At 42.0% G+C, this 11,629-nt stretch overlaps 1 protein-coding gene across 15 annotated transcripts in view; it reads right to left on the minus strand.

Annotated features, from left to right (window-relative positions):
• The window catches only part of ptprma (protein tyrosine phosphatase receptor type Ma), a 208,212-nt gene extending 197,059 nt beyond the window's left edge, over nt 1–11,153 (minus strand). For 9 of the 15 annotated variants that reach the window (XM_061237461.1, XM_061237460.1, XM_061237457.1 and 6 more), the window contains exon 1: nt 10,855–11,152. In XM_061237461.1, the coding sequence (XP_061093445.1) occupies nt 10,855–10,927 (73 nt within the window). In that variant the 5' untranslated portion in view covers nt 10,928–11,152. Of the gene's footprint in view, nt 1–10,854 lie in introns of all 15 variants that reach the window. The other 6 variants (XM_061237458.1, XM_061237454.1, XM_061237451.1 and 3 more) reach the window with 1 other exon arrangement.
• Nucleotides 11,154–11,629: the final 476 nt, after the last annotated feature.

An 11,629-nucleotide genomic window follows, 5' to 3' on the forward strand; every position in this document is an offset into this window, starting at 1 on the left:
GGGTCTGATATATTGCGCTGTTCTTGCTTCGCTCCTGTTACTATGCCCACAAAATTTGGCTTTGTCCATGTTAATATGGTGTGTTCTTAATATTCAATGCTCAGCCTCCAACTGGCAAGAGTATGTGTATGTGCTCATTAAGCCATTCCATATATCAATTGTCCAAAAAATGAAAGACTTCAAGCCTCTCTCTTGGCTAACGCTCATCAGTCTAAACATGAGATGAAGGATCTTACTCCAAGCCTGCAATTGGTACAAAAATCCATAACGCACAGGAACGGCGTGTTTGGGGGGTCTTATGATAGTCAGGTGAAAGGGAAACCATGCGTCTTCAGCCTTTCACTACCACACAGGAGCTTAAGAATGGGATTTGGATCAGGAATGGGGTGAAGAAAAAAGAAAAGAAAAAAAGGTTTGGATTCATCTTCGCCTTGCTGAAGCAAGAAGAAAGGATTAGGCAAGGAAGCCCCTAAATCTGTGAAACAGAGAGGGTCCCTGGCCGAGTCCAACGGTTCCTAATTGGCAAGAGAGTTTAAGAGTGGCACCTTAGTGGGAGTCTCACCCCAGACCTTACCTGGTGGCGACAGCAAAGGGACAGGGAGGGGGGGGTTGTCGCTTACAAGGTGCTAAACACTCCCAAGGGTTTTGATGTGGTTGGTTGGTGGTGGGGTGGGGGGGGGGGGAGTTGGGCTGCAACCAGGGTGCAGGGTGAAGGATGGGACATTTGGGGAGGGGGGGGTTGTTAAATATTTGTCACATCCCCGCATCCAGGCCTTCGGCAGCTCCTGAATTATTTATCCGCCAGAGCGTGCTTGACTCCCCGAGCGCCAATGGGTAGCGCGATCATGATTCCTACTGTTTGATGTTGCTTCTCCTCCAGTGAATAAAGAGGCTATAAAGCAGCCCGTGGCTTGAGTCTGCTGTCGCAGTCCTATTAGCTGTAAAGACCTCCCTATTCAACCCTGCTAAGTAAATCCTCCAAAGAGCCGAGGGACTGTTCATGCTTGAAAGCAACTGTTAAGAATTTGACAACAACCAAACTGTTCCAATTTAATCCATCTCCCTAGGTGAGAAGAATTATAGGTAAACATATGCCTTCATTATTTGCTTTGCTGCGTCTCAATACTCCAGCCCAACACAATGTTGCCAGCCAAGGATTACGGCCAATCACCTTTGGATTTCTCAGCTCTCGCTCTGCAGAACGGAGAAAGGAAAAGAGGGGACAAAAAGCTTATTAAATGGCCGCAGTTCAGGTTAGCACGATAGCGACTGAATTCTCAGTTACCAATGCTTGAAATTGTTCTTCGTCAACCTTTGAAATTAGCCAAGCAGAAGGTGTGCATGGAAAGCGCTTTTCTTGGCCATTGATAAAGGAGCTGGGGGGGAGTGAAGTCGAATGAGAGAAAAATAATGACCCCTGTTTTATGCGGCTTGCGCGGAGTTGATGAAATGCGCCGACCCTGGGAGTCGAGAGATTATTACCCCAGCCAGGTGCCTTAATGGGGGGATCGTGTGCTGATCGCTGGGTCGTCTCGACGCTCGGCTGAAGATGCAGGCTGCCGCATCGACCGCCTCTACCAGGTCTCCCGAGAGACAGTTGTCCATGTCGCCGAGCGGCCAGGCTCCTCCGCGGGCAGGCAGGTCAGAGGACGGGCCGCCTCGCTGGGGATTCAACGGAGGAGCAGAAGGCTGCCGAGGGCTGGACAAGGTCAGTAATGACAGTGCCGCGCTTTTCGGTGCAGGGCTGGGGGCTTCCTCCTGGGTCTGTCCCTGTTAGTGCAATGCCAGTGGCCAAGCCTAGGGCAGCGAGACTCCATATTTACATATTTATATGCTACAATACATTGAAAAATTCCGACATTCTGCCTTGACTGGGAATAATATCTAAAGATTTTGCTGATTCAGTATATTGTATCAATAAATAGGGAGCTTGTTGGTTAAAAATAACCTGAGGGGAAAATACAAAAAAAAAAAACTTGGAGTCTAGATGGACCATCGTCTATTTTAGACAGATCTAGAGTGAAAGGCATATGCCAAATTAAGGTTGGGGTGATTTCATGGTTACGACTTTTTACAAGGATTTTCAGAGCACTGAATTATTGTGTTGGTGGCTGCACTGGTGTTTTTTAATCGCAGCAGCAGTCTGCAGTTTGAGAAATCTGCTGAATTGGGAAATGATGTTCCCTTAGCTTGGATGAGCCTGCCATCAATTTGCAGATTTCAGGCAATGAAAACCGAGCACACCTCAGAGGAGCCAGAAAGTGTGGGACGCTCACTGCTCTGAGTACACCTCCATCCAGGAACTTTAGCGTTATATGCTAACAACGCTTAGTCCGTCTTCCTCCACTCTTTCCCAGAACAAGAAGACATTCGGTCTCCAGCGGAGGAATTGGCCTGGTAATAAAAATCAATGACCGTTAGTAACTTGGAAAGCAGCCCTGGCCGGCTGCTTGGGAAGCAGCAGAGAAGGTTTTCTACTTTGGAAAGCTATTCAGCCGTTGTGTAGATAGTATATGTACATAAACCAGGGCAGTGTTCTTCACGAGAAGTAAATGTTCAACTGATACTTGTGTTGTCGTTTTTTTATTTGGACCCTTTTCATGCATGATAAATGGTCTAAAACCTGTGTAGTGATAAGCATTTCAACAAGCTAAAAAAGGGAACTGTTATGGGTAGCAACAATGCCATAAATACCGGGAATATTTCTCTTTGGAAAATTGTGTTCTTTGTGACACGTCACAAAATACAGCTCTGTATCATGAAAGTATGCAAGTTTCAACGGTATGACAAAAATATCTCGCGCTAATTTGATAAATATGATAGGGTCTCAGGGAATGGCAAGTCCCAGTTTTTGGTCATCCTTTTGTCCTTAAAAGGCCCAACTGCTCTAACTTCAAGCATACTTTTAACCTCACTTAACATTGCACAACCCACAGGAGACTTTCCAGATATTTCTCGCAACCTCTGCCAATGCTTTCCCATGAAACCGGTACAACGGACATACAGCACACCATCAATCAGCAGCTGATGAAAGATGGAGGGCAAAAAAATGCCAGCCTCAGGGTCCTCCATAAATACAACTATACAGAGAAAGGCCAAGATGGAGACAATGACCCAAATAAAACCAAGTGTATTACGACCAATTCACTCCCACTCACACACACACATGCAGAGTAGGCTAGACCAGTCATCTGAGATGGCATAAGGCCTTGGAGCTTGCAGCACAAGCAACCATTTTTGTATTCACTATACCAGGGACATACCCCTTAGAATGTTGAGTGAGTGAATAGCTAAAATGTTTTGATCATTGTAAGACATGAATGCTAGCATAAACACTTAACAGTTGTGCACAAATGGATCTCTCAAATATTGAGACAAGGATAGGCTTTTGCTTCAGAGGCTACTTCAGAAAACACAAATTTACAAAATTGACAACAAAAAAAAAACCTCAATTTGGAATAAAAATAATGAAATAATAGGTGGCTACATTTTGAAAGATTTGTTGTTTCTTCCTTATTTTCCTTCCTTGTAGTTACAAACAGCATTCTCAAACTGTGAACATAACTTTGGCGCCCTCTAATTCCTTTAACATGCGGCCACGTCTGATTACAGGGCATGCCCTTAGCTTCAAAGCTGTATCATTTTTCCTAGTGTTATTGTTTTGCGTTAGCCCCATCTTAATATGGGCTTAGAATGCAAGTGTCCTGCCTGCTATGCAGCTGCAGGATTAGGCCCAAGCCCCTTACGTGCTACTAAGACAACATTATTTAATACTGAGCGCTGATGACCCCCTTATCTGCTAATCCCTTTAAGATTGTACGTGCACATTCAGCACCTCTTACCTCACAGTGGTGAGCTTGCTTCTACCCACCATCTCTGCCCGCTACACCCATATCTGACTTTAAGGTGGCTTCAGTTTCTATGGACTCAGCCATTCTCTGAAGAAGTGCCTTGTCAATCAAGACAGGGTTAAATTAATCATAAACAGCCACGGTGGTTTCTGCTGTTCCTGCTAGTATTTTCATTGTTCTTGGGAGGTCATTATTCTCAGTTCGAAGACCTTTCCCGGCGGTTGCAATTCGCACTGAAAAATTGTTTGTGGGAGGGGAAGGTATGTTCAATTAGGGTGGCAATGCTGGCAGAGCAGGGAGACTGGAGTCATTGATTTAAATGCACTACAGGCCCTTGCTAAACTCCCCATCTCTGATGAACCCGGTCCAAGCCACAGCATGCGTGACAAAGAGGTTATTCAAACTACCGCAGGGCTGCCAAACGAAGACATAAAGTTGCTTCTTTTGAAACAACACCGAGTCACAAAAAAGGACAGTTCTCGCACCGCATCAGCAGAGCGCACACACTTTCACATTTCCCACACTGTTACCATTTACTGAGCCAGGGGGCCCAGGAGAGCTGACAGTTTCAATGTGGCCACCCACCGATGTGACAATTAATACCATTAAATCTTCCCTCTCAAGTAAGTCACACCCTCCTGTGGGCTAACGGGCCTGTTCAAAGTGCATCAGCCTCAAAGAGCCACACACAGCCAAAAAACATGCTGCCAGTTTAACAGCTGCACAATTTAACCAAGCAAAAACATTTGAGATGCACTTTCAGGAAGCTAGCATGCAGATGAATATCAGTAAAGTGAACCCAAAAGAATTTGGCACAGGACAGTACTATACTCTGCTTACTGCTAGAGGACTATAAATAAATTAGTGCTAGTCGATTTTTAGTGCAATTGAGCTTTTTTTATCAACAGACCAAACGTACACCTGGCAGCTGTAATCATTGACCATGCGCATTTTACCCAAATTTGACCCATTCCATCATAAGTCGTAGGTCGCAACAGCCAATTTCACATAAATCGATGTTCATGTAAAAAGGTTCATTTTTGGCTGTTTTAGGTTTTCATCTCCATTTTGTAGAACAATATCTTGGCTTGCATAATATATATGTTTTAATGCCAAATTCTGAGGGAAATTACAGTTTTTAAGCTTTTAAATGCAAGATGTCAAAGTGAAAGTAACACCGGAGTGTGCATTGTTTGGAGGCTAGCCAACTTGTCACCACTCACCAGTCACAAACAACCACATCGGCTGCATTTGAGGCTACATATGCATTTGCTTTCATGGTTTTAATGTCAAGAGTAAATGTTCAGAGTTTAGACACAACATTTAGCCCCAGAGTTTCGCTAGTCCAGTGTCGATAGCCTCCCAGCTTCAAGCAACTGTCGACAAAACTTTAAAGCTGTTAAAGCTGCTTTAAAACACTGTTTGTTGGCACTCAAAATAAAACTGGACACAACTCCTATATCTGGAGTATATACATATAATGTTAGAAAGCTTACATTCTCCTCTTTTGATTAACTTTTAAAATACAAAATACGTTTTGGGGTCAATACGACTGGCAGGTCAGAAATCTAGTCTGGGATGTGGAAGACAGCATAGAAAGGGTGCATTTTCTATGGACGAGCGGCAGTCGACCAAGCGCGTCAAGGTTTTAATAGGAATAATAAGCTGCTGAATCAATCACTCAATGCCATTCACTCGGCCTGAACCAGTCTTCCCCACGCTTCTCACAAATCAACGCCCTCAAATAAAAACGACTAATAAAGATTGATTCAAAAACACTCCTTCCGGCTTGCTACTCAATTAATATCAATGGCAAGAGCACAATAACCGTGGTGAATAATTAGAGAATCATAAAAAATTATTTGGCACTCTGCGGGGCTTGCATCCTGGATAAATATTTATGCCCTCTCCATTTAATGCAGATATAAATAAATCATGGGGATTAATGTTGGGTATCAGTGCTCAACAACTATGAAAATGTCACCCCACCCCCCACCCCCAAAACAAAAGCATTACTCCTTGGGTTTTTGCTGCTCTCCTGGGACTCACAGCAGCAGTCTGACTATGCTGATAGGAGCACTAAATCAGTCTTTGATGTTTTTTTTTTTCCACAGCAAGAGGCCACACTGAAGTTAGACAGACCTGCGTCCTGTCATATACGCATGGGTGTGAGTGGGGGAGGGGCAATTTTTAACCTTGAGGTCATAGTCATTTTTACGGCTAGTACCTGCAATCAAGGCAATCAGTCAATAGTACACCAGTGTGAATGTGCCAAAGTAGCCCTTGTGCATTAAAGACCAACTGGGGAGAGGTAATGCCCCAGTTAGCACACATTCAGCCTGACAGTAATGGAGAGATTGGCCTGTGGCAATATGTACGGAGGAGGGCAAGTAGAACATGACCACCTGCCTTCTGTCTGTAACCTGGATCTCCTGCCAAAAACAGGATGCCACGAGGACTAAATAAAGCTACCTGAAGTTTCCTTCATTTGGTAAGGCAGACAAAACTCATGTCCATGCTGCAGGCCTCACTTCCTGCTAGCTCAGAATCTGAGCCGAAATGGAGGCCTCCGATTCAGCAGCCGCTTCCCGTCTACCAGATTTCCTTCTTTTCAAACAGACTGCACTCCTGCCTCCTATTTAAAACAACTCAGGCCCACTGAGCATTAATTAGACAGACTTTGCTGAATTATTGTGCTCACAAAGCTACCTATGATGGATCCTAAGTTTCCTAGCACAGCGCATTGTATATGAATATCTAATAAGGTTTGTGTTTTCCCCCCCATTTTAAAACTGTGATGAGATCATGCTGGAAATTACTGGACCATGGCTACCACTTGCTCTTCATTAGACATCTTCAGTGCCAGACCGGGTGATTCATTAGTGTGTTCACTCCCCTCCTCACTCGAGAAAGAGCCCTGTTTAATTAGAGCAGCACTGTTTACTCAGCATCTTTTACAGAGTCACATCTAATGGCTAATTATGATCCAACTGCAATTAACAGACAGCTTCAGATCAGTCATGCTCAAAATTAACAGTTGCGCTATTATATTCCTTCGGTTGTTTACATAACATATTAGCCGGTCTTGCAAGTCAACATAAATGGCTGCTCGGCTGGAGTAGCACGGCATGCTGGGAGACACAGACAGTCTGGTGGCATGCTGGAAACGTGAAAGTTCACAGGACTTTGCTGAAACAAATGTCATCAAGGTAGCAGGAATTATGCAACGGTCCTTCAGTGAAGTTTGACAACATGCTGACTGTGGATCCTGGAGTCTAACCCAAAAAGCACTTGAAATGTCCTTTTCCGATATGAAATGACAAAGACACAGTACAGTCGGCGGGAAATATTCTGGTGGGAGACAAATCCATTTTTCAATTTCATGGAGCATACTGGTTTCAGCCCAACTGAATGCATGACAGCAGCATCAAGGCAGGGACATAAATCAGTATATTTCCATCTATGTAAAGCACATATAAGAGCATTAAAAAATAAATAAAACAACCAGAAATGTACCAGAAATGAGGAGAACAACTAATTCTGGGCACCTTCTGAACTCTTGCTTTGAATTGTTCTCAGTCATGCTAGTTTCCTGTTGTTGATCCACACCCACCACCCCCTTTAATGGAGAGTGATTTCATTTCATTCTCAAATGATTCATCCCAATAAAGCTTTTACCCTTCAAACCAGCCTGTGTGGGAACCAGCCTTAACCAGCCTGTGATGGAGCACACCCATTTAGTCCTTTGTGTTGCAGTGAAAAACATTTCAAAAGTCAGTTTTCATATACAATGCCCATCTAATTCCACAATAATCAATATTCTAAGCATTGAACATCTTGAAGCACATCAAGAACAATATTGTAGGATCTCTAAAACCAAAAGAACAATTCATAACATTCAAAAAGAATAACCTTACAACCCCCACTGATTTCTTGGTTAAAAGAGCAACATCTCCACAAGTCAAACTTTGCTGATATTTAATATAACGATCGGTCTTGAGAGGAAATCGGGTGATCATATCAAACACCTGTATCCTTATTTAGTAGGCCATGGCATGTGCAGGAGACACACCTGTTGGATTTCACATCTTTTTCAAAACTGGGCCAAACAGGCAGTGTTCCACGGAGATTCTCAAGTTCAACTCAAATCTGACAGCTGCCTTGAGCCTTCTCCAGCTTCCCTCGTGCATACCTGCATTATACTCTCTACCATCCATGGGGAAGAGCTAAAAAGATCCAAAGGAGTCAGTACCAAAGATACATATTTATAAACACTGCAGGGTAATTGGTAGGCTTGCTACGTTTATCGATGACTTGAGCGTTGTCGGGAATTAAAAAGCACCGGTCTTTAATAAATCTTTCTTCGACTGGCTGCCAGCATTAAAAATACACTAACAGGCAGGGCTGACAAATGGGCAGGATCTGGAGAAACTATTCACCATTTCAGGCAAAACAATGAACGGCAGCCTCTGCTTAATTAGTCCAAGTAATTATGTTTAAATTAAATACAAAGGTATACAAATTGCATTTCTAATTAAAATTCTGCTTCAAACACTTTCATACTGATTGACAAGCAGACACATCGACTGTTTACATTCCATGTAAAAATGAATATTTGTTGACAAATACTTGATTGTGATTTTCAATATCAGAGATGACAAAAACTTATCTGCAACAAACCCCCAACCTTTTGTCATGTAAATTCTGTTGTGTACAAGCATGAGCGTACGATGCTGCCACCATCAGGCCTTAACATAACATACTGCAAAACGGTGATAGGTCAAAGCTGTGTAACTAAAAATAAATAAATAAATACAATAAAAACTGTGGCTTGAGAAACAACAGAGAAACATTTGCCATCTTAAAATCAGTCTTCAGTTTTTTCATCCAAAATGCTATCAGTTTTATTTTTAAATTGACAAAAGTTTTGGGGAAGAAAATTGTCACCAAAAGCACATAAAAACAAACAAAAACAAAAAATCGGCCTAAATCTCCTTATGAGGGTGGTACATTAACAGTGTATGTGATGGCTAATATAGGTTAAACCAAGTTAGAGTCGCGTAAACTGTGCTTTATAGATGACCGTTCCTTAAAGTAATTACAGTTACCTTTTATAATATAGTATTATATTGTAGAATCCCTGTAACCAGCTCGCTTTCGTACACATTCGCCACAAGCAGACGATTTATTTTGCGATTATTGATTTACATACAGATATTGATTCTCTATGCATAAGAAATCCTTTGTCCAAACAAGTGGCCTCTTTTAAGCGGCCTATGGAATTACACTGTTTAAATCACCTCAGGCGAGTGTAAACGGCTTTGTCAGAGCAATCGCATGTGTCCACTGAGGTGCCTCTAATGCTAATAAGGAAACACCTGTATTGTCCTCAGCGCAATATAGTCGAGGCACAGCTCTGTTGGTGGAGCAGTCAATGCAGCTATAACTCCGAATTCACTAAAGTCATTCGCAGTCAGTAACATTTAGAATAAAATAAAAGGTAATATACAAATAGACTAGTATATAAATGCTTCATATTCAACTTAAGGCTAAGTTACATTTTAGGAGTAGGGTATACAGTTTAGTTTCCACTAAATTAATATTAAGTTAAAAGATAAGGAGCGTGATGCAAAACTTGAAAAGTAGTAACGCGTGATTCCTGCTTACGTTAGATTTACCACCTTTTATTTTAAGAACAAGTCAAATGAGAGCACAAGATGACATACAAATCAACCATGTTGTCCGGCAAGTTATGCTCAATAAAATAACATTAAGTCCAACAGATGCCGTGCTAAAAATATTCAAGGTATTATTAGGGTGCACATTGTTTTTTTGCATGTGTTGCCCAAATGCACCCTCTAAAACAATATGGTAGGCTAAACTAACGTTAAAATTAGACCATAAGTTGTTTAAATGGTTTATTGCTGCCCAGTATTCAGAGCCAAACCCACACATTTAAAAAATAAAATAAAATAAAAAATAAAAGTTGAGCTTTTCCCTCAAAACTAGTCTATTTGTTCACAATATTAGGCTACCATAAAACTTTAGCTCATGAAGTATCAGTGTTTGTTCTTGTCTGTTAGAAAGAAATAATCACTCAACGTCGGCACGTTGCCAGTATGATGTCGTAGATTTGTATATGCATTTTTATTTGAATAGAAGACATTACATTTCATTTCCAAAGGAAAGTAAACCTAAACCGTGTATTTATTATTTATTTTCGAGAACGGGTATAAATAGATTCGAATTCCATTTAAAGTAACAACCGCTCCGTTTGATGAGATTACGCCCCGGCGCGAATACGCCGGACATTTCAAACAAATCGTGACAACTTTCATTCGAGGCTACCCGAGCAAACACCGTTGTTAATTGGTGGAATGTAGAAGTAAGCAGATTCGATACGTGCCCCGTCTCTAAACGTACACAGTATATAGTTTAAGAACCGATCGGAAGTTCTACCGACTACCGATGAAATCAAGGGGAAACGGATTGTAGCGTATAGGAAGCTTTCCAAACGTTTCCTTTTCAAAACTAGAAGGGAAAATAGGCTCAATTGCGGTGGCTATTCGTGGACATGAAGGGGGAAAGTAAGTTACTGGAATCTTACAATTATACACTCAACGTTGAAAACCACACCAACAAACGCTGTAGCCAACTACACTGTTGCATTTGTTCAAGTGGATTCCGCTGGACTGAGCAAATTAAAAGTTTACATTGTGCGGGACTAGAGCACGTACTCAGAGAGAGCAGCACAATTTACAATACCAACCAATTTCAAGGAATACCGCAGAGTTCATAAAACAAGATAAAAGTTGACTTGGCTGGCTACATCATAAGAAAAGCAGTTCGCATACAAACTTGATCGAGCGCGTAAGAAAAACCTTCCACCAACAAATCCACAGTGCCTCGACATACAATCCGTTAGACAGGAATGCAGAACGTCACCCGGTTCCAGTTTAAACCATTTGTATCATGTATTAAGCATTTGGGGGAAAAGTCTTACCTTTAAATACTTGTCCTCGAACTGAGACCAACAAACTGACCGCAGCAAAGAAACAAGTTAGAAGTCTATCCATTGCGAGTGTTGCGAACGTTACCCCCTACTCCCGGGGTAAGATCGATATAATTCTTCCTTTATAACAACTGCAAATATTCCTATTTTTACAGATAAGTGCCAGATACTTGAAACGTTTTCTCACTGTCTTCCCTAATAGTTGTGTATCTTTCTAGCGGTTCCACTCCCGTACTGCCTAACAGACTACCAGCCAGGAGGGGCCTGACGTCACTAAGTATGTAGAGAGCCTGTATTCTCCAGCAGAGGGGGTATTATGCGCTGCGTGTCGGCATTTAGAGTCGGGGTGAGTTCACAACTGACTTAATGCCCCCTCCTCTTTGTGCTTTGTCTTGATTTTATTTAATTAATATTCCTATAATTTTGTTCTATTTAGGGAAGCTGGGGCGGGGGGAAATTTGTATTTATTTTTTAACAACACAAAAAAATCGCTGCAATTTCTATCATTTTTATTAAAAAATGAGGGTGAAATTAACAGGACTTTAGCAAAAATCGATGAGCAACAGCTATAGTAAGCTTGACGCAACGCTGGATCGACCAACATTTTTGGATGTCTCAGATTCAAGAGGACGTGGGGATAACGCAAATGCTGGTTCCATAGTAAGCAATTGGTTTATAAAGTTATAGGAATCTCATCCCTGTCGATGTTCCTTCTGTTTTACAATACGTGTCATTTCATGAACTCCCGCGAAGAGCTATTGCTGAA

Source organism: Conger conger, chromosome 4 (genome assembly GCF_963514075.1).
Source record: "Conger conger chromosome 4, fConCon1.1, whole genome shotgun sequence".
Taxonomy (NCBI): Eukaryota; Metazoa; Chordata; class Actinopteri; order Anguilliformes; family Congridae; genus Conger; species Conger conger.